Source organism: Macaca thibetana, chromosome 7, assembly GCF_024542745.1.
Source record: "Macaca thibetana thibetana isolate TM-01 chromosome 7, ASM2454274v1, whole genome shotgun sequence".
Taxonomy (NCBI): domain Eukaryota; kingdom Metazoa; phylum Chordata; class Mammalia; order Primates; family Cercopithecidae; genus Macaca; species Macaca thibetana.
This window is the reverse complement of record NC_065584.1, coordinates 33063973-33087561: the sequence shown is the minus strand read 5'-3', so window position 1 is coordinate 33087561 and position 23589 is coordinate 33063973. Positions and strand designations below refer to the sequence as shown.

The window sequence follows — 23589 nt, the reverse complement described above, 5'->3', positions numbered from 1 at the left end:
CCAGCAGTGAAGCGGGATTCTGGGGAAGGCCCTTCTGGAAGCCTGTTTCTCAGCTGCACCACTCCACTCCTTTATACCCATGCTGCTGGCAGCTGAGCCCACTCTTCCCCTTCATTATTTCTCAGACTCTAGAGGCAACAGTGTGACAGCTCATGAGCCCTGAGACAAGGAAGGGAAACTTCTAAGTCTGCCCCCGAATTGCCACTTGGATGAAATCTCACTGTTTCCACCACCTAGAAAAGCCAGCTCCCTCCTAGGACAGCCCTACTGGGTCAGGAGGTCCCAGGGTAGGTCAGCACCTTGGTCAGCGCAGCAGGTACTGCACGCCCCTCAGAGGGCTGATGGGGTAAATGGGGAGAGACTCCCACCCACTTGTCTGAATGAGCCAGCTCTTGGGAACCAGAACCTGCCCAGAGCAGGGACATGGGAGCCCTGGCCCCACCTAACCCTTCTGACATGCCTGCCTTTCTACAGGAGAGCCAGGGCTGAGCAGGGCTCAGCAAGAGACACACTGTGCTCCAGAAAATGTTGCTAACTCTCTTGGTCTTACTTGCATATGCAATTTCCTTGGGTTATTAAACTCTTCCCCACTCTTTAACTGTTCTACCCTAGTTATTCTTCAAATCTCATCCTGGAAGTCATCTCCTCTGAGCTTTCCTTGATCCACTGGCTTTAGCCCGTAGGGCCCCCATCCTGTAGTTTACAGATGTGCAGGTTGTGTGCTGCACAAAAACACCATCTCTAAGGGAATCATTGGCATTCTAGATTGGCATATTTATGAAGATGATCCTGAACAAATGGAAGGGCAGGTTTTTCTAATTTGCACAAAGGTGCTACTGGACCTATGAGGGGCCTGGGTTCCACTGCCTCGGCACTTGACCAGACACTGCTCAAACCTCTTCATTTCTGATGCCCACCAGCCACCTACGACTCCCTGCTAAATTGTGAGCTTGGAGAGGAAGGCACAGTTTTTACCACCTTCTCTACTCTCTGTCCAGGGCCTGCACACTATGGCCTTTTCAAATAGTGGTTTGGTCAATGTAAATATTTGTCAACTGATTAGAATGTGGGATATCGAAGTTTCAAGGGATCAACGCCTGATGGGAAAGAGAAAAGAAAACAAGGAAAGAAGAAAAGTGGCAAAAACATCTCTGGCCTACAGGGGAGACCTGGGCAGTTTGAGGTACATTTCCTAGTAGGGTAGTGGGTCCATTCCTTTCTCGCTTTCTTGAGGGATACTTTCTAATAACAATAATGATAATGACAATAACAGCCAGGTTTATTGACCTAATACTAAGCAGGTGCATCATTTCATTTAATCTCTACAGCAGCCCATGAGGCTGGCACTATTACTCTCTCCATTTTACAGATCAGGAGACTGACGCAGAGAGAGGTGATCAGGAGGAGCTGGGACTGGTACCTAGTATGTGTTAGACGTTTAAGCCTGGGAGCTAAATACTACCTTTTGCTACTTTGCCAAAAATTCTATCACATTGTAAAACCGTCTACACTTATTTTAAGTTTGGAAAATATAGTCACTGCTCCACAGCTGAGTCTGATGTGAGGAACGGCCCTGCCCCTCCCACCTTTGGGCTCCTGTCCAGACTCCTGACAAAGCTGATTGACCAAGCTGACTGCTGACAGGCAAAGGAAATACACACCAGGCTCACGCCCAGGCCCAGGAAGGAGGCCTGAAGGGAGAAGACAGACCAAGTGGGCAGAAGCCACACTCAGGGACAGGCATCTGGTCACCCACCTCCCAACTGTGCAACTAAGACTGGGGAGAGCATCGTGAACAGGCATCTTGCTCACTCCTGAAATCACGGTCCTTGGCACATACAAGACACCCAGTGAGTATTTGCTGAATGAATGAATGAACACATGTTAGGTTTTTCCTATCCTCCAAAAGAAGGCAAGGAATTAGGGTTCCCATACCCCAAGGATGAGGACATCTAGGACAGACATTCAACCCTAATTAAAAGTCAGGGAGGCTGGAACAGGAGGTAAGGAGATAGAAGAGGAGGCCTGGGAGCCCCACCAGTGAGAGAATAAAGAAAACACTGAATCAAATCAAGACCCCTGGACCCCTGGCATCTAGACAGGGGTGTACAGGGGAGCACTGAATAAAATCCCTAAAATCTGATCAAGAATCTCTGCAAGAGGGGGCAGGCCCTTGCAGGCAACCAAATGGAGCAGGCAGGCCAGACTGCACCAGCAGAGGGCTGCCAGGAGCCTCAGTGCTGGCCAGAAACACCTTCAAAGCAGGTCTGGGAAGTCTGCAGTTTACCAGCCTGTTCTACCTGCCTGGCCTCTGACACCCTGGAGGGGAAACCCTGGCAGGAGAGGGCAGGCACGGGGAGGGCTTCCCCCGCCACTCTTAACCTTGGACTCCAGCACTCACCGGGTCTGGGTGGGCACGGGGCACACAAAGTCACCCCCCAGAAGGCTCCCACACTGCCACAGCAGTCCTCTTGGGTGGTCAGCTCCAGCAGAGGGTTGGCACACTGGAAGAGAGGTCATGGACACCTGTGACCACCCCTCTTCCCTCCCAGGCTGTGCACAGAGATGTCCCGGGAAAGCCTAGGACACAGAGCTCACTCCCCACATTCTGCCAGAGGAGGTCCCCAGCCAAAGAAGGGGAGAAACAAGTCAGCCATATCCCAGAAGGCAGCAGAGAAACCTGCTGTGCACTCTCCGAGCCCCTAACCTTGTGTGTGGATGGGACACCGCAGACACAACATCCGCCCTGTGCGGGGCTGCAAACCACCACCCTCCATGGCCCTAGCCACAGACAAAGGGTCCTAAAGGAAGAGCTTCCTCTGCCTACCTCCAGGGAGCCGCAGGGTCCCCCACAGTGTGGGCCTTCCTTGTGAGCACTGCCCCAGGTTCAGGAATACCCCAAGCTGAGAGGCCAGGGACTATCTGGAAATTCAGGGTGTTTACCCCTTGGCTGTCCCACTTCCTCCAGTTCCCTAACCTCAAATGGGGTTTCTGGAAATACCTTAGTTTCTGGAAACTAAGCAGTTTCCTGGCAACCCCAAGAAAAACCATACTGGGCCTGGTCTAACCCCTATTCTTGGGTGCCTGGCGTCAGAAAAGCTTCCCTGATTTCCCATTATGAGCTGAGGATGGCCCCAGGGGGCAATAGGGTATCTCTCATCTTTGTACCACCAGGGTTTTTGGGTTAACCTCCATTTGTTAATTCCACACCTCTGTGACCCCAACTGTAGCCTCAACTAGATACAAAACTCCTGGCCAGATGCTAACAGCCCTAGTGGTCCATGCGCCAGGGGTCATAGGATCAGCAACTCGAGGCTGCCTTCACCTGAGGATGCTGGTGACAGCTCCTCCAGAGGGGAACTTCCTTGGGTCCTCTTCTGTGTGCCTGGTATTGACAAGCACCAACTAGAGTCCAGGAAGGAGGCCCAGCCTCTCCATACATGGGCAATTTCATGCCTTGGGTTTTCCCATCTGGGAAATGGGAGACTCTGCAGACACTCACATTCCATAAGAACAAAGAGGACAGAGAGGAGGAGAAGGGCAGACTGGGGACAATTGCTGTCCTGGAAGCATCCAGGGCTGAGGCTAGAGCTGTGTTCTCACCTGTCCGTTCACAGTGTTCAGGTAACACCGGCCCAGCAGTCCTCGAGGCCTGGGTGCTGCTGGGGGCAGTGGCCGAGGGGGCTCTCCAGACTGAGCCGGGATGTTGTTGCTGTCCCAGAGGCTGTGGCCAGGGCTGGCAGGCAGCCAGGGCGGGGGTCTGGTCTCCACGCTGTTCTCCTCTAGGGCCTCCTCCACCCCGCCCCGCACCCGGGCCACCTGGTGGATCTGCACTGAGGCCTCGGGCGGGTGGTGAATGTGCACCTTCACCAAGGAGGGGTTCACGGAGGCTGGGCACAGGGGCTGGGGTCAGAGCCAGGGAAGCAGGGCCCCACCCTCATTTTCAACCCTCTGAAGGGTATCCACCACCCCTGGGCCAGGCAGGCCACTGGCTATGTGTCACCCTAAAACTCTCCTTCCATTTCCTTGCTCCCAAGTTAGAATCCCAGAATGATCCCTTGGGACGGGATGAAGTGCAAACTCTGTCACTGAAGGAGCCTCATTATCATGTTCTAAGCTACCTTCCTGATTCCACCTCCCCCATGACCCTGGCCAACCCTGGAGCTCCAGCCCCCTGGCTCCTGCATGGCCCCACCTCCGTGCCTTTGCTCATGCCAGTCCCTCTGCTTAACCAGATGCTACCCATTGTTTCAGGCCTAACTGCAGTCCATCCCCTCCATGCAGCTGTGCCAGAGCACTCTGGGCTTAGGCGCCTCTCCATCCCCTGATCCCCTAAAGCATTCTGCATTTTTTTGGTACCTAATAATGGAAGGCAGGGAAAATGAAATGTTTTATGCTGATATTCTATTTCCCATCCATTCTCCCTCTATTACCCAGGTCCATGGGTTCCTTGAGGGCAGCACCCTGCCCTTATACTGTTTTGTCTTCCCCAAGGTACCCAACACAGGGAAAGGGCAAAAACAAGTGGATGAATTCCGATGGGAGGGGGCCGAGAAGTTGAGGGAATGAAACTCAGCACTGAGGGCCAGGAGAAAGAGGGAGGTTTGATGGTAAAGGAAGGACTAGGCCGGGCGCAGTGGCTCAAGCCTGTAATCCCAGCACTTTGGGAGGCCGAGACGGGCAGATCATGAGGTCAGGAGATCAAGACCATCCTGGCTAACACGGTGAAACCCTGTCTCTACTAAAAAATACAAAAAACTAGCCGGGCGAGGTGGCAGGCGCCTGTAGTCCCAGCTACTCGGGAGGCTGAGGCAGGAGAATGGTGTGAACCCGGGAGGCGGAGCTTGCAGTGAGCTGAGATCTGGCCACTGCACTCCAGCCTGGGCGACAGAGCGAGACTCCGTCTCAAAAAAAAAAAAAAAAAAAAAAAAAAAAAGGAAGGACTATAGGCAGCTTCCCTGTCCCTGTCACAGCAATGGTGACAGCCTCCACCCAACTGGTACTCCTCCCAGGGTCCCGCAGGCCCAGCTGTGCTGGCACTCACCCAGCTGGTTAGAGAGTGGCAGTGTGAAAGTGGACTGCCTCAGGGGGGCTTCCAGCAGGGCTCTGGAGCGGGACCCCCTCCCTGGAGGCTCCCTGTCCGGCTGCGGGATAGGCAGGTGGCAGAACTTCCCGGTGGAGTTGGCGGGGCACCAGCACTCGTCCCTGCCGATGCAGCGGCCTCCGTTCAGGCAGGGGATCTGGCAGAAATCTGCAACATCAACCGTCAAGGTAAGCAGCGGTGGAAGAACAGTAGCACCTGTTCTGTGGCTGGTGACTACCACAGAGAAACGGGCGGCAGAACCCTGACCCTAGATGGCTCCTGTAGCCTGGAGCCCCCTGAAATGTAGGGACTTTCCACTGCATTCATGTAGAGTGAAGAAGGGTGGATAATAACCAGTCCCTGCCTTCCTAAAAAGCCCGTTTAGGCCTTTCCCTGTACCCCACAATAACCTGGGAGGTGGCATTATCATGAACTGTCTCTTCTCTGTTGAGGAAACTTGGACTCAGAGAGGTTATGTGACTCCTAGAGTCACACAGCTAGGCTGCCAAGTGAGGACTCAGCTCCCCATGTGATTTGGGACACTTGTGGAGCCACAGTTTGGGAGCAGCGGGCTCCCGTCCAAGGCAGACCTGGCTCTCTGGCTATTCACCCTCCGGGGCCAGCTAGGAACCATCTGAACGGGAAAGGGACTCACAGATGCGGAAGCCAGACTTGGGATCGTGCCCATGGCCGCCCTGGCTGTACAGGGTGGTGGTGTCGCCCCTCTCACAGCTGTTGGCACAGTGTCCACGGGCACAGGTCTGCTTGCAGATGGTGGGAGTGAAGACGATCTTGATCTTCTTGATTTTCTCCGTGAGGTTCAGCCCTGCAGAGAGAGGGCTTGGGTCCAGGGGGCAGGGCTGAGAGGCACAGCTGTGACCTCCAGAGTCTGGTTAGAAAGCCCCATGGGACTAGGGCTGCATTCATCTCAGGGGCATTTGCTGAGTACCTACTGGATGCAGGGTCCCATCGTAGGGGCAGGGTGATACCTTTGAGAAGCTCGCAGATGTGCCAGCCACCAAGCTCACACTTCACGCACATCAACCCTCTTGAGTGGGTAGTATGTTAGGTTGAACTATTAGAAATTGCCATTTTTGTAGGTTCCTAATGGCTGAGTGTTGGTATTTTTCATACATCCAACCTACTATGTCCATTTTACAGCTAAGAAAACTGAGGCCCAGAGAAGTTTGGGTGCCCAGGTGACGCAGCTAGCAAGTGATGCAGCTGGGCTTTGAACCCAAGGGCAGGGAACAGAATGCGGCTCAGGCTTGCCAGAAAGGAGAGTTTTCTAAGAGAAGAGAAGAAGATGAAGCCTGAAAGGATTAGAGTCAGGTTTTGGAGGGGACCTGATTACCAGAACAAGGATCAGGCACTTTATTTGGTGGGTGGTGGGGGAAGCCACAGAAGACTTTTAAGCAAGACATCATGCTGGCTGTGATGTGCAGGGGGCTCCAGAGGCGGGGCGAGCACTGGGGAAGTCATGGCAGCAGTGCAAGCTGAGGTTGCTTCATTTACCAAGAGCGGTGGCAATGGAATTGGGGTATTAATTCAGTATGGGCAGCCTGGGAACAGAAGCCAGAGGCAGAAGGTTGAGGGAGAAATGGGAGGGGAGGAAGTTGAAAAAATATGTGTTGATCATGGGTTTGAGAAGCTTGACTGTGAAGGGAAGAGATAGGAAGGAAGCGGAGAAACAAATGTGTGTGTGTGTGTGTGTGTGTGTGTGTGTGTGTGTGTGAATGAGAGAGCTGTAAGCAATTGTACATGCTGAGGGGAAAGGGCTGAGAGGGAGGGACAGGGTGAAGATACAGAAGTCGGGGGACAAGTGATGTCAGCATTCCAGAGGAAATGAGAAAGGGTGCCAGAGTGTGCCTTAGATAAGAGGGACACCTCCCTCTCAAGATGGCATGAAAGGAATCATCAACCATGAAAAGGAATGAAGCACTGATACACGCTGCCACATGGATAAACCTCAGAAACGTTATGCTAAGCCAGGCACGGGAACTCACGCCTGCAATCCCAGTACTTTGGGAAGCCGAGGCAGGAGGATCACTTGAGGCCAGGAGTTCGAGACCAGCCTGGGCAACATGGCAAGACCCCATCTCTACAAAACATTTAAAAATTACCCAGGCATGGCGGTGCATGCCTGTAATCCCAGCTACTCTGGAGGCTGAGGTGGGAGGATCACTTGAGCTCAGGAGTTCCAGCTTATAGTGAGTTGTGATCATGTCACCACACTCGAGACTGGGCAACAGAGCAAGACTCTGTCTCTTAAAAAAGAAAAAGAAAAGAAAAGAAAATGTAATGCTAAGTGAAAGAAGCCAGACACAAAACATGGCACATTGTATGACTCCATTCATGTGAAATGTCGAGAGTATGCAAATCTATAGAGACGGGAAGTAGGTGAGTGGTTGCCAGGGACAGGAGGGGAGATAAAGAGCGACTGCTGCTTAATGGGTACAAGGTTTCTATTTGGAGTAATAAAAATGTTGTGGAATGAAATAGTGGTGATGGTTGCACACAATTATAAATATACTAAAAGCCACTAAAGTGTAGCCTTTAAAATGGTTAATTTTATGTTATGTGAATTCCACTTCGATTTTTAAAATGGAAATAAAGGAAGGAGGTGAGCTCAGGCACAGATGTAGACACGGGAGTGGTGTGTGTGACGGGCAGGAAGTTGAGGAGCTCTCTGGGAGGTGGGGGCATGTCCGTGGGCTGACAGATGGGGCCCTGGGAAAGGAGGGGAGGGGAGGGGAAGCCTGGAGTAGCTGCTCTGAGAAATGGAGGGAGAAAATGTCCAGGCACACAGGGAGGGGTCGTCAGGCAACAATAAGAGTGTGCCATGGCGTGAATCCACAGAGATTCTGTTTCCTCCTGTGGGAAGCAGAGGCGCAGCTGTAGGTGCTGAGGAAACAACTGGTTGGGTTGATCCAGGAGGGTTGGGGTTTGCAGGAGGGATGAGGTGGAAGGACAGGGACCAGGGAGTTGAGGATCACAGTGGGATACGAGGGAAGCAAAGGCAGGAGGGGATGATAGATTGGGCAGAAATAGAGCAGTCTAGGTCTAAGGGTTGCAACAGGGGTGAAGTCCAGGTCCACTGGTTTGGGACCCCTGGAGCTCGGCACAAAGCAGGAGATGAAGAAGCGTTTGTTGGTTGGCTGAAAGAATGAGGACAAGGTGACAACTCAGCCCCTCTGTGAGAGCAGAGGGGGAAAGCTGAGGTGGGAGAAGAGAGTTCTAGAGGCCCTGCTCTTCTAGGACCCAAGACAGGGCATCCTTACCCCAGGGGGATGAGGGGTGCTCCAGAGGTACCGCCTGCTGGGTGCCATCTCTCTGCTCAAGGCCTGGTCCCGGGGGCAGGGCGTTGGAAGAGAGCTGGCTACTGACCGTGGCAGTCGGGTGAAGTCGGACGGTGCGGGACAACCCCACGTGCTGCTGGGAAGGGTGGGTCTGGCTGAGGTCACTCAGGGTCCTGTGGAGACAACCGCGGCATGGGGGTTTGCACCCTGGGAACAGTGTGTCTGTGCCACTCCTCATCCAGCCACCCACTCCCTGCCTTTGCACAAGAACAATGCTCTCTGGCTGCCTTCTCACCCATGTATGGCTGACTCCCGGACATGAACGTGCCCCGAGGCAGAAGGACTGATCCAAAGGCCTGCCGGCTAGTTTTGTAGAAATACCAACCCCTATGTGGAATCACCAGGCTTTTGGTGGGTTATTCCAGGCAAATCACTCAGCCCCTCTGGGCCCCAGGACCCTTAACTGCAAAATGGGGGTGTTAGATGTCCTCATGGAGCTCTGACATTCCGGGGGTCTTTGAGAACCCACTACGGACCAGCCCCTGCCCTGAAACCAAGTCCTGTACATACTCCCTACCACTTCTTAATATATCCCTTAATATGAATTACCTGTAGAAGAGGTGCCCAACAAACACACCTTCACAGATTGATTCAGAGCAGAGCCTAGAATCTCCCTCTCATTTATTTTTATTGTAAGAATAATATAACAACAATATTCAAAGAGAAAAACACGAATTCATCATCTCCCATCCTGACCCAGCAAATACTTTTGCATATTTTCTTTCAACCTTCGCTCACATATATGATTTTACACTATTGTCATAACCTAGAGATACAATTTTAAATTCCGTTTTTCACTTAACATTAGATCACAGTTTACACAATTCAATTTGTCATATTTGTCACGTTCATCGCTACATGATAGTCCAGCTAAAGATGAATCACAACTTATTCAGACATTTACCTGTTGCATATTTAGATTTTTTAAGAAGTTTTTTGTTTGTTTGTTTTTGTTTTTGAGACCGAGTTTTGCTCTCGTTGCCCAGGCTAGAGTGCAATGGCGCGATCTCAGCTCACTGCAGCCTCTGCCTCCTGGGTTCAAGCAATTCTCCTGCCTCAGCCTCGCCAGTAGCTGGGATTACAGGAGCCCGCCACCACTCCCGGTTAATTTTTTGTATTTTTAGTAGAGACAAGGTTTTGCCATGTTGGCCAGGCTCATCTCGAACTCCTGGCCTCAGGTGATCCACCCACCTTGGCCTCCCAAAGTGTTGGGATTACAGGCGTGAGCCACTGCACCTGGCCTGTTTTTAAGTTTTAAATATGTACATCCTTACCTATATGACTTTGTCTTCTGTTAAAATATTCCTTTAGTACAGGGGGATTTGTTGTACTGTTCTATTTTGTATGTTTGAAAAAATGTTATAGGAAACATTTTGAAGGATTAAAACTTTAGGATGAGGCTGGGCATGGTGGCTCACGCCTGTAATCCCAGCACTTCGGGAGGTCGAGGCAGGTGGATCACTTGAGGCCAGGAGTTCGAGATCAGCCTGGTCAACACGGTGAAACACCATCTCTACTAAAAATACAAAAATTAGCTGGGTGTGGTAGTGCATGCCTGCAGTCCCAGGTACTTGGGAGGCTGAGGCTAAGAATCGTTTGAACCTAGGAAGTGGAGGATGCAGTGAGCCAAGATCGTGCCACCGCACTCCAGCCTGGGCAACAGAGTGAGACTCTGTCTCGAAAAAGCAAAACAAAACAAAACAAAAACTTTAGGATGAATTCCTGGGGCTAGAATGACTGTATCAAAGGTTACAAACATTTATGTCTGTAGGCACACAGTGGTGTATTGCTTTCTGAAAGGGTTGCATCCAAATATATAAATGAACCACTTAGAGCACAACCTTGCCAGCACAGCATATTATTAATTTTTAATACTTTGCTAGCTTTGAATACGCACAAAGTGGTACTTCAACGTTCTTTTCACCTCCCCCCTCTTTTAAAAAATTATTTTTGAGGTTGAAATATTTCAGGTATTTATTTACCACTTGTGAAAATCCTCCGCTCACATCCTTTGACATCTTAACTGCTTGAATTGTCTCATACATTTGGACACATTCTCTTGATGTTTATTATTGGGCAGCCTGTTCTAAAAGGCAGCCTCTGTTGTAAATACTCTGTCATTGTCACAATGTCTATGAACCACTGTGTATACGACAGTGTCTGGACTGTGGTGGGTGTAAGTATATTGCAGACTTCAAAGCTGAGAGAGGCTCAGTCCTTGCCCAAGGTTATACAAGAGCTAAATCGGGACACCAGGATGCCAACCCAGGGCCTGATCCACAGCCTGTGTCCTGTGCCACCCGACAACCAGCCCAGACTCCAGGGGGAGCTCAGCCTGGAAGCCTCTGCTCAGGCCTCGGGGGCATCCCTTCCCCCAGTAGGTCCCATGCCAAGCCTCCCCACTGGTTTCCTTGCCCAAGTGGGATAAGGCCCTGGGATTCTCTCCCTCCCCCATCTCCACCCCAGTTCTGTCAGCCCTCGGTGCCCAGGCCATGAGCAAACTCCTTATGCTTTCCTGGCAGAAGGCAAACTAGGACTGGCCTGGCGCAGTGGTTCACACCTATAATCCCAGCACTTTGGGAGGCTGAGACAGGTGGATTACCTGAGGTCAGGAGTTTGAGACCGGCCTGACCAACAGAGAGAAACCCCATCAAAAAATATAAAGATTAGCCGGGCTTGGTGGCACATGCCTGTAGTCCCAGCTACTGGGGAGGCCGAGGCACGAGAATCGCTTGAACCCGGGAGGTGGAGGTTGCAGTGAGCCAAGATCACCCCACTGTACTCCAGCCTGGGCGATAGAGTGAGACTCAATCTCAAAAAAAAAAAAAAAAAAAAAAAAAAAAAAAGAAAAAACAAAAAACAAAAAAGAAAGCAAACTCCCTCCAAGGGCTTCCAAGAAAGCACCGGGGAGAGAGAGGCGGCTGAGCTGCTGGCTCACTGGGAGCCTTGTCCTGGGTACCAGGCTGGTGCCATGCTCAGGTTAGTGGCAGTGCCACAGAGCATCCCAGAGAGGTGAAAAGAGTAGCTCATGTTCTACCCAGACCACTGCCACTTTTCTGAACTTGACCCTGACAAAGAGCTCTCCAGTCTGGTCAGGATGGACACTCCAAGTGTTCTTTCTTGGTGGTTTGTTATCATTGTTATGTTATTGCTGCTGTCAGTTTTTTTCTCTAATTGGTGCTCATAGCTCATGGCACCAAGATCCCAGGGTTCAAATCCCGTAAGGGCCAGTGGGGTAGTTTTGCAGAGAAGAAAACCAAATAAACAAACCATGCATTCCCTAATCACAGACAGGACCTGGCTGTACAGAGGAGAGGGGTTGGGACTGGGCCAGACAGATGTCAGTTCTGCCTCTTCCTAGCAGCACTGAGCTCCCCTGAGCCTCAGAATCCTCATCACTGAAACAGAATAGCAATACTCACCTCATAGCGTTGGTGTGAAGATGAAGAGAAGTGAGACTGTGCAATTATTTCACAAATACAAGTGAATGGTCAAAGTAGGAACATATGCCAGAATTTTTAAATTGCAGGAACAAGGAAGAAAAAAGGAGTTAGCTACAGTTTGGACTAAACACATCTCCCCAAGCAAATAAGAAAATGTGACTGCACCACTTAAAATTCTTCTTTAAGGGAAATAGACTCCAGAAAAAAATGTGATTGCTGTCCAAGTGTCCTTATAGATAAACAGGGCCAAGTGTCTAACCTGGTGTCAACACATTTTTAACAACCGGAGTCCTGTGAGCCCAATTCATTGTCACCTACTGCTGTTAATGGGGATTGGGGGTTAAATGACAGAAATCAAAAAGTCCTGCATTCTGTGAGGCTCATAGTGGAGTAAAGGAGGATGCTCCCAGTTTTTTTTTTTTTTGGTTTTTTTGTTTTTTTTTTATAGGTCCTGCCTCTTATTCCTAAAGCATCCATATAAGGAGGTTGATATCTCCCTTTATAAGTCCCAGCCTAATCCTCAGAGGTGAGAAGCGAGAGAGGCTGTCACTGTGTGGAGGGCTGCAGGTTCTTGGCTCAGCTCTGGCTCCCTGGTGGTCTCCAGCCGGTTGTCACTGCCATCGCCACGTAGAAGGGCACAGGCAGCTAGGATGGAGTGGAGACTGTGAGCTGCGGAGTTTGTAAGCCCCACTGTCTAGCCTTATATTATCTTTGCACTCATTTCCTTTAAGCAAATTGCAAGCCTTTAGCCAAATCCTGTTTGCAAGTTCCTCCCTAGTCTCAGGTTGTAGGACATCAAGAGAACGGTGTGGTGCCATGTTTGCCCCAGGCTGGTCCAAAGAAGCAGTATTCCCCCAGTTAAGGACAGTAGAGATTTGATAACAGAACATCACAAGAGTCTCAATGAGAAGGTGACCACAGCCCCCAGGAGAGGCTCCATCTACTAACAGCCTTGGAAGAACCGCTGCAATTTCATCAAAGGACAGAGGTTTCCAAACTCACCAGCACAAGAATGGAACTTGCTGTCTTTCTGGGATTGTTCCAGGGAAGTCCTGGCCAAGCCTCCACAATGGACCAAAATAGTCATCTCTAGACTTCAGGATTTCATGAATCCGTAAAATTTTGGAACAAATTTGGGGGAACAACATAAAGTTGCTAACTTTTTATTTAGGTTGCTAAGACTTTCAGACACACACACACAAAACTGTCAATCATTACCACCATAATTTCATGAAAGAAAAGACATTTCAGAGCCAAAAGAGAAATGTTTGAATAAGCCTAACTTCATGGAAATCTCACCAAATGACTTTATTTTCTTCATTTGTTTGTGGACCATGAAATCCCCATCACAGGCCACCACAGAGCCAAGAGACAGCCACCAGTTCCACCACAGTCTGCTCTCACCTGTGGACTCTGGGCTTTTCAACCAAGATGAGGAAAAATTATCATCCCAGTGGGTGGGGTTTTCAGGCCCACATGAAAGTTGCCTGGGCAGTTTGTGCCCATAATGATGCCACTTATTTAAATGTGCAAGGTATGCCCACACCCTGCCCGACACACTAAGGTTTCCAAATAGCGATGGGAAGACAAGTGGGCGAGGAGCTCTGTGCCCTCCACCCCATTCACCCTCACCCTAGCCTGGCAGCTCTCCTCTATTTACTTCATAAACTGGGCTTCCAAAAATAGTTGGCCCTTCATATCCATGGGTTCTGCATCTGCAGATTCAACCAACTGTGAATGGAAAATATTTGGGGGATAAAAACCCCAAAAATAGCAATCAACAATGAAAAATAATATAAATAAAAATGATATGACAACTATTTACTTAGCATTTGCACTGTATTAGGTATTACAAGTAATCTAGAGATGATTTAAAGTACATGGGAGCATGTGTGTAGGTTATATGCAAACATTATGTCATTTTATATCAGGGACTTTAACATCCATGAATTTTGGTATTCACGGGGGTCCTGGAACAAATCCCCTGTGGATACTGAGGGATGACTGTATTATTGTTTGGAAAGGGTCTTGCTGCTAAAAGAAAGTTTAAGAGTGTTGTTAAAGATGCAGAGAATATGCCTGTAATTCCAGTACTTTAGGATGCTGAGACAGGCGGATCACTTGAGGTCAGGAGTTCGAGATCAGTCTGGCCAACATGGTGAAACCCCATCTCTACTAAAAATACAAAAATTAGCCAGGCGTGTTGGTGGGCACCTGTAGTCTCAGCTACTCGGGAGGGTAAGGCAGAAGAATCACTTGAACCTGGGAGGCGGAGGTTGCAGTGAGCCGAGATCTTGCCATTGTACTCCAGCCTGGGCGACAGAGCAAGACCCCCTCTCAAAAAAAAAAAAAAAAAAAAAAAAAGATACATAGAATAGTTGTAATTATCATTATGAACATGAAGCCAGGCATTTTATATACATCATCTTATCTATGTTATTTTAGTGAATAAAAAAACTAAGTTGCAGAATATACAGATAGTCTGCTTCCAGTTTTGTGTTTTAAGAAACTTTTCTCTCTCTCTTCCCCTACAGATGTTTATGTAAGCATAGGAAAGGACCAGAAGATCTGTAAATAGTGGCTACTCTTTAAGAATGAGAGTGTTGGGGGGATGGGGGAGGGATAGCATTAGGAGATATACCTAATGTAAATGACGAGTTAATGGGTGCAGCACACCAACATGGCACATGTATACTTATGTAACAAACCTGCACGTTGTGCACATGTATCCTAGAACATAAAGTATAATTAAAAAAAAAAAAGGAAAAATTTGCTTGCAAATTCTGGGGTTGATACCCGACAACGACAGCTTTCTTTACTTTTTATGCATTAAAAAACACACAAAATCAGTTTTTCCTAAAGTTTGCAAAAAACCATGAACTTTGGAATCAAATAGATCTAAATTTAATCCTGGCTTTACCATTTATTATTTGGGAATCAATGAGAAAGATACCTTTCAAGTCTGAATTATTATTTATCAAATGATGGAGGAATAAAACTGCTGTTCCTGTTGTGATCATAACCTGAAATAATGTAAATCTTCGATGTGTAAAGTCTGGCACGAAATAGACACAAAGTAAATGTTAATTTCCAACTCTGAAAAAAAAAAAAGGAATGAGAGTGTCTGTGTGTACCTCCCATTTTAAACTTTATAATTTCTATATTTTTGAAATTTTTACAATAAATATGCATCACATGGAATAAATATGTATTTGTTTTGTAATCAAAATAAATCTCTATCCTTCCCACAACATCATTTTATAGATAAGGAAACTGAGGCTCAGAAAAAGCATGGTAAACGTGTCCACATAACTAGGAGCCACGATGGACTGTGTTAGCGAGCAGAGGTACAGGAGTTCAGACAGAATACAGACCAGATCTAGGAGAAGGATCCAGGGAACTTCAGGGATAGGTAGGATTTTAACAGCCCCAAAATGAGGAGGCAGACATTCCAGATTAGAAAAACAACAAAGAGCCAGTCGCGGTGGCTCACGCCTGTAATCTCAGCACTTTGGGAGGCCGAGGCGGGTGGATCACCTGAGGTCAGGAGTTTGAGACCAGCCTGGCCAACATGCTGAAATGCTGTCTCTACTAAAAATACAAAAATTAGCTGGGCACGATGGCGGGGCACCTGTAATCCCAGCTATTTGGGAGGCTGAGGCAGGAGAATTACTTGAACCTGGGAGGTGGAGGTTGCAGTGAACCGAGATCGCACCACTGCACTCCAGCCTGGGCGACAAGAGTGGGACTCCATTTCAAAAAAAAAAAAAGAAAGAAAGAAAAATAACATAAGAAATGCATGGAGGTGGGAAGCACAAGCCATGTTTGAAGAATAAGGAGCACCATTTGGATAAAGCACAGATTACAGGGGAGAGCGGGGACGGGAAATCATTTCCATTCAATGCCTATCAGGTGGCAGGTATCATGCTAAGTGTTTTAGCTAATATATCATTTACTTGTCCAAACAATTCTATGATCAAAAACCCCTGCTTGGCCTAAACCACCTTACAGTAAAACGACAAATGACATGGTGGGAAAAATATGTGCAACTCGTATCATAGAGAAAAGACGAATCTCCGTACCTAGAAACTAGAAACAGAAATGACAGAGACCAACAGTCTTAAAAGAAAAATCAGCAAAGAATATGAACAGGTCACAGAAAAAAAAGAATACAAACATTTCTTGAACCCAGAAAAATATGCTTAACCTTTCTCCTTGTAAGGGATGTGCAAATGAAAACTATGCTGAGGTAGCATTTTTTAATCCACCAAATTAGAAAAAAAACCCCAAAAGTTTAATAACATACTCATTTGTGAGACTATGCAGAAACAGACACTCTCAGATGCTGCTGGCAGGAATGTAAATTGATAGGACCCTTCTGGAAAGCAATTTGGCAATGTCTATCCACATCCCATTGCATCCGCGCTTTGACCCTGCCACTCCACCTCCAAGACTATCCGGCAGATAAACTTTCTGTGGTAGGTGTTGCTGCCCTGCCCAGGTCCCCTTTCTGGCTCGTGTATCTGCAAGTGTAGTGGCTAAAGGCTTACACCTGTGATTTCTTCTGAGTCATGCTCTTGGCTGATGGGAACCACCTGAGAAGCTCCTCCCACCACCAGGACCACACAGCCAATGACTGCCTGAAAGGGAAGTTCAAAAGCCTGGGCCACCAGGCCTCAAGGAGAAACAACTTTGTAAGCTCTATCCTCAATCAGGCCAAAGCTTGACTTACCTGGGACCACATCTTTACTTGGCTCTCTCCCCTTTCCCACACTGCTTTCTTCTCTCCTTTCTCATCTCCCCCCCTCCCCCACCCGACAAAATCACACACACCCGAATTCCACCTCTAGGGGACCCGACCTAAGACACTTGTAAATGCCCAAAATGATATATGAACAAGACTATTTATAGAAGCACCATTTTGTAATAGCAAAATAGTTTGTACAGAATCAAAACAACTTAAGTGTCCTTCAGTAGGGGACTGGTTAAACAAACAAGGATCTGCCCGCAGAATGGGGTAATAGGCCCTGGAAACACAGCGGCAACTCCTTTACATCAATAAGTTAAGCTTTCCAAGGTATACTGAAAAGTTAAAACACAACAGCCCAATCCCACCACTGACTGTTTTTGTACAGACTATGACCTAACAATGGTTTTCACATGTTTAAATGGCTGAAAAAAATCAAAAGAAGAATAATACCTCAAGACATGAGAAAACGATATGAAATTCAAATTTAAGCATCTGTAAAGTTTTACTGGAACACAGCTGCCCTCCTTGTCTGTGACTGGTTTTGCTCTCCAATGGCACTGCTGAGTAGTTGCAGAAACCATATGTCATAGAAAATCTAAAATATTTACTGTCTGGCCATTTATGGAAGTGTACTGGCTCCTGGTGTAGGGCATGTGAACTTCTGTGTAACATACAGAAAATAAGGATATATGTTGCAGTTATTTGCATATTCATAAAGCAACATTGGAAGGATATCCTGGAATATTAATAACAGTGGTTACCTATGTATGTGGCAGGGTGGAGAGCAGGGAGTGGGAAGTGGGTGGGTAGGGAATAAACTGGTGCTATATATATACATATATATATATATATATATATATTTTTTTTTTTTTTTTTTTTTATTGAGACGGTTGCCCAGGCTGGAGTTACCCATCTGGAGTTGTCTCGCTCTGTTGCCCAGGCTGGAGTGCAGTGATGCAGTCTCAGCTCACTGTAACCTCTGCCTCCCAGGTTCAAGCAATTCTTCTGCCTCAGCCTCCTGAGTAGCTGGGACTACAGGCACTCAACACCATGCCCGGTTAATTTTTTTTTTTTTTTTTTTTTTTGGTATTTTTAGTAGAGAAGGGTTTCACCATATTGGCCAGGCTGGTCTCGAACTCCTGACCTCGTGATCCGCCCACCTCGGCCTCCCAAAGTGCTGGGATTACAGGTGTAAGCCACCAGGCCCGGCCAACTGGTGCTATAATTTAATGACACTTTCTCTGCCAATAATTGGCACAGAACGTGGCAATAATGCCCATCACGTGCACCCTCTCACATAGGCCTCTCCATAACCCAAGAGTTAGATACTCATTATCCCCATTTTATCGTCAAGAAAACAGAAGCTATGGGGGTTCTATGCCTTGCAGAAAGTGGCTGAACCCCTAAGTGCTGAGGCCAGGTTACCAAACCAAGTAACTTCACCCTAAATCCACCCACCATTAATCGTTTCTTTATCGCCATTTGACAAATGAGGACATTGAGGCTTTGAGGGATTAAAGAATAGGTCTGTGCCCTTATGGTGGAGGTCTTGAAATATTGGGGGAGGTGTCTGGGCTGCACTGAGTGGGTGAAGGGGAGTGCCCTGAGATTTTGAAGCAGGGAAATGACCTGGTCCAAAGAACAGCTACACTTTTTCACTCATTCAAAGGGCAAGTACTGAGTGCCTGGTACAGGCCATGCACTGACCCCAGGGATGGCAAAGACTCCAACCTTGGGTGAAGTCTTTAGCACCCTAGCAAAAGTGAGGGGGCACAGGAGAAGCCACATGTTAGCCTCAAGTCACTCATGGTCTTCAAGCAGGCCTAGGACATGTTGAGATGGGCATTTTTAAATGATGATTATTGCGGTGAAAGACCACCCGGTAGAGAATGGACTAAAGAGAGGAGGGCTGGAGGCCAGCTGGAAGGCTTTGGCTGTGGTCTAGACTATCAGTGGCCGAGGAAAGAACCAAGAAGAAGGCATGGATGCAAGGGCTATTTCAGATATAGAGACAGATAATTCCCACCTATGGCTTGGACAAATGGGTGGAGGGAGTTCCAAGAGCCAAGATCTCAACATGAGAAATCCAAGAAGTGAATGATGGCCTCCGTTTTGGATATAATGAGTGCTTGGTACCTCGAGATGGATCTCGAGATGGAAACACCCAGGAGGCAGAACTTGGGAGAGAGTTCTGGGGCTGTAGACACAGTTGGGGCTGGGAGGAGGTTGTAAGAGTAGAGGTGGTGGCTGTAGAGTTAAGAGGGAAGGATGATATTCGAGGAAAGCAGGCAGAACAAACCATGCTTCAGAGTGCCACTGCCTGACTGGGGTGTTAGCTCTGCCAACGTTTTCCAATTTAAAAGGGAAAAATGTATTAGTGAACAGAATGGTCTCAGTTCTAAGTCTTGCTCCCATAAATTCTTCTCCAACCTCTGGCGCCTGCTACCACTTGTCTGCTAGCAAACGATTAAACAAACGAACAAGCCGTAAATTAATATTAACGGAAAAATGTGGCAACAGCTTATCATACTTCATCCCACAGTTTGCTCTTTTCACGGACACATGTGTGTGCCTATAGCGGGTTTTTTTTTTTTTTTTTTTTCCCATACATAGACGATCGTCATAGTTTCTGCTAATAAAACTGTTCCCAGCTCTAATCATGGAATTAAGTGTATTGATATTTCATGGTATTCCTTATGACTTCCAGGTGTTCTGACACCTAAACAGTTTGAGAAATGTAAGAGGAAAGAGAGAACAAAGAAGGGCAGAGGGATAGGGAACACCAACGCTTTAGGGGCAGATGGAGGGAGAGGCTCTGAAGGCATCTGGAGCAACCAGAGGAGGAGGAAGGATGGAGGAGAAATCTCCAAGAGAGGAAGGCGTTCCCAGAACTCTCTCTGCTGCCAGCCAAAGCACAGAGGCTGCTCCTTCCTGCGGCTGCAGGTGCAGCTCACTGCAGCTTAACATGTCCTGTGTTTCCCTGGTGGCTCGGTCTCCCCTGAGGATTCGGGTGCTGGCAAGGCAGGGGAAAGACCTCGCAGAGCTCTGCTCCTTTCTCCTCCTGGCTGGCCAGGCAAGCCCTTGGCTGCCGAACCCCCAGGGACCTAAGATAGAGAGACAAGTAGGGACAGCACGTTCAACAGGCCCAGTGCCTAGATGGGAATCTGTACCTTCCTGTTGCCTGGCACGCTGATAGAGCATCGTCAACATTCCCTGGTGCCTATTCTAAAGGGTCGAGAGCCAGCCCTTTCCCCGGTATCCCCGAGGTGTCTCAAGATCACTCCTGCTGCTGTGTCTGCTGGGCCCACCCACCCAACCTCTTTGCCCTCACCAGTCAGCTTCAGGCACCCCACTCACCCCACCTGGCTGCCATGAGTCACATCCCCACTGCTCTGAGGCTCTGGGCCTCTAGCTCTTCCTACAGCCACACCTAGGTCTGAAAGGACTGGATCCCCCAGCACATAGACTCCAGGGGATGCCCCTGCCAGGCTGTGGATGGAGAGGAGGTAGAGCCCTGGGGCAGTCTCTCCTGCCCAGACTGCACCTTGCCCTGCTTCCCAGCCAGCTCAAGGGAACACAGCATTCCTGTTTCAGGCAGGGAGATGGAGGGAGGTGTGAGCTCTGTGTGTCCGGGGGAATGTCAGGGAGGGGCACCCAGCCCTTGCCTGCGGCCTGTCCCCACCTCAAGGGCAGCCCTGAAGTAGATGCCACCTCAGTTTCTAAAGGGTCCAGAGACTCCTGGAGCCACACCCCGCCCTCCACCCTCCAGCCCCTCATGTGTTGGTCCCACTGTGAACCCTTGTCCATGGAGCAGCCAGCCTTTAGGCTGCCAGGCCCTGGCCCCTCGAGATCCTGTGTGGCCTTTGTTCCCTCCTGGCAGGGTAAGGGAGCCGGGCAAGAGAGCCAGAGCAGGCTGCCTGGGCAATGGGCTCACACCCGGGCCACCTCAGGGGCAGAGGTGGGGTGTGGGTGGCCCCGAGGGGTTCTCAGAGCTCCAGGAAATGCCCCTCATTTTGTCTCTAGCTTGCCCATGTGTCCAGCTGCTGGGGCAATAGCCCTCTTCTTCCCACCAGGAAAAAGAGCCCCTCTAAGTGCTTCCCTGCCTCCTTCTGGGCCCAGCTGGGCCACCCAAAGGGTTGCAGCTCGGCGGGGGACACAGACCCCCAGGAGGGAAGGGACTGGGCCTTACCCTCTTCATATCTTCCATGGAGTCACAGCTCTGGGCATACAGCTGCTGCCCTGAAAATATTTGTCACACTCAACTTCAGACTTCTCCATGGCTTCTCCCAGTCCTCCTGCCTCACTGGAACCATCTCCCCAGCCCTAGCTGGGCCCCATTCCTCAGCCAGCCAGGGCCAGCAGGCAGTCTGAGGCTTCTGGCTCCGAGTTCCCTCGGGAAGGCTTGTCAGCACACAGTGAACCTGGATTTCATGAATTCGTCATTCAACCACTGCCAAGGTGCACAGTCCCATCAGGCACTATGCAAAGGGCATCCTGCCCACCAAGAGCTTATCACCCAGACTGGGAGGCAGGGGGTAGGGAGAGGCCTAGCATACCTGGTGCCTTCGTACAAATCACAAGAGGCCTCTCTGGGCAGCCAGTTTACAGAAGTTGCCCTACTTCCTTCAGGCTGATGTAGCATGGTCCCGGTGCTGGGTGAGCAGAACACAGGCTAGATTTTGGCACCAGGGTCCATCTCCTGGCTGGCACCCTTGTGCAGGACACAGCAGGCACACTATATGCAGTAGCCCCGGGCCAAGCCCCTACACGTGATCATTTCATAACAATCCAAGAGCAGAGAAGGAGGAGATGGGCAGGAGCCACGAGTCTTATGGCCAGGTAAGCTGTCCAGCCAGCATGTTCTAGCACGGCCGTGGGGCTGGCATACTGGGGAAGGCTTTCCAGAGGGCGGGAGACATGAGCCAGAGGAAGGGGTGGGGAGCGCAGAGAGAGCCACAAGCATAAAGGGACATATTCAGGAATGTGCTGGCATGGTGTTTGGGGATAACCAGGCCTGTCTGATTAAAGAGAAATAGGAAGAGTCAAGGGTGAGAAGAATAATAGCCGAAGTTACATAGTGCTAATCACATGCCAGGCACTGTGCTAAGCACTTTTATATCTATTAATTCAGTTAACCACCATTACAATTAGGAAGTAGGTATTATTATTATCCCCTTTTTCCGGATGAAGCATAAAGAAGCGAGGTAACTTACCTAAGGTCACATAGTCAATGACTAGGAATCAAACACAGGCATTCTGCAGATATTCTAGCTCCGGAGCCTATATCACAAACCTCTGCACCATATTGCTGCTTGAGTACTGTACTTCGGGACTGAGTATAGAAGTCCAACAGTCTGGGCCTCATCCTATGAACCTCACGCATGAAAAGGAAGCCTTGAAAAAAATGTTTTCACCAGAAAGTAACAAGGTTAAAAATGGTCATCAAAAACTCCCCCTGGAGGCCCCCTACCTATCCCTATTACCTACACTGCCCAGGGATGCTCCCCTCCCTGTCTCCTAGAGCACAAGCAAAAGCCTTCCCAGGGGCTGGGTGTGCTTTAGCTGCTTGAGCATGTCAAACCGCTGGATGTGAGCTCTTAGAGGCAAGGCATGGGTCCAAGTCATCTAGTACTCCTTGTGCCTGGAATGAAGATAGAGATAGAGGGAAAGAGAGAAGGAGAGAAGGAGAGAAGGAAGGAAGGAAGGCCAGCTGAGTCCTAACAAAATCCTTGTCAGTTGCTTGACTCAGAGAATATCCCTGTCTTGAGCATCCTTTCTTCCAACTGGCCTGAAAAATCCATCCAGGACACATAGAATGAATGGAAGAACAATTAATAGGGAGTATGAGATTCACACAGGAGAAGGTTATTTATTCCTGACTTACTACTTGGAATGTGTTATGGGATCTAATTGCAGGAGACCCCCTCTTAGCACAGGTTCCTTGGGTGGGCAGACACCGGGAATGTTGAACCAAAAGACTAAAGTTTTGTACAGACATACTGCTGGAGTCCAGATCAAGGCCTGGGTCTCCCCTGGCTATTAGAACAGGGCATCTGCTCATGCCAAAAGGGGGTTACTCCTCCCAGGTCCAACGACAGAAGCCAGCTGTGCTGAGGGGCAGAGATCAGACTGTAATGAGATTTGTCCACTGGTGTCTCCCCCTTTGGGTATCTGCTGGGGGTCAGAGTCCTCCCCACACAATCTGCCTTGATGAAATAATTGCTATACTTACTAAACACGGTCTGAGCACTAGGCACCAAACACACATGACCTTATAAAGGTCCCCTAATGAAAACCTAAGACATAGGTGTCTCTGCCCTATTATTACCTATGAGAAATTTGCGGCATGGAGGAGGAAGGTAGCTGGCCCAATCTCATGTATCTCATGAATGGCAAAACCCACAATCCTAAAGCTCAGGACTGCCAGGTTCTAAAGCTCATCTCACCCCTCCCATCACTGCAGCCAAACTCCCTCCACAAGCTGCCATGGTGATACTGCATGATCTACAAAGAAGTGTATGAAAACCAGAAGTGGCTGGAGAGCTGCCGCCGTGAAAAGGGAATGAAAATGCAAGGCAGGGCCTAAGGACCTGGCAAGTGCTACAGGAGACTGGAGGAGGGGCTGGAGGAAGGGGAGGAGAGACATCTAGACTGAGGGGATTGAGCTAGGACCCTTTCCCAAAGCCACAGCAAACCTGGTATACAGACATCTCGCCACCACTAACTTGGCTATGAGATGCTCACCTCCCAAACCCTTGAGTTCCCAGCTCATGGCCTTTGGGACCCTTCCACCCTCCATGATGCACCCCCACACATGCACATGCACAAGCTTAGCAGGTCTGGCTTATTAAACAGCAAACACAGGCCTGACTCCAGATGTGTTTACCCCACTCGTGGGCCTGCCCCCACAAGCCCATTGTAGACTAAGGCAGCTGGGGACCTGGGTCAAATATA

The 23589-nt window shown here is 49.1% G+C and overlaps 1 protein-coding gene across 1 annotated transcript in view; it reads right to left on the bottom strand.

The window, feature by feature from the left end:
• The window catches only part of LTBP2 (latent transforming growth factor beta binding protein 2), a 114555-nt gene that overhangs the window by 48922 nt on the left and 42044 nt on the right, over positions 1 to 23589 (bottom strand). The window contains exons 4-8 of the mRNA XM_050798074.1: positions 8365 to 8555; positions 5739 to 5909; positions 5045 to 5251; positions 3604 to 3890; positions 2402 to 2504 (exon numbers count right to left, since the gene is read on the bottom strand). Of these exons, the coding sequence (XP_050654031.1) occupies positions 2402 to 2504; positions 3604 to 3890; positions 5045 to 5251; positions 5739 to 5909; positions 8365 to 8555 (959 nt within the window). The remainder of the gene's footprint in view (positions 1 to 2401; positions 2505 to 3603; positions 3891 to 5044; positions 5252 to 5738; positions 5910 to 8364; positions 8556 to 23589) is intronic.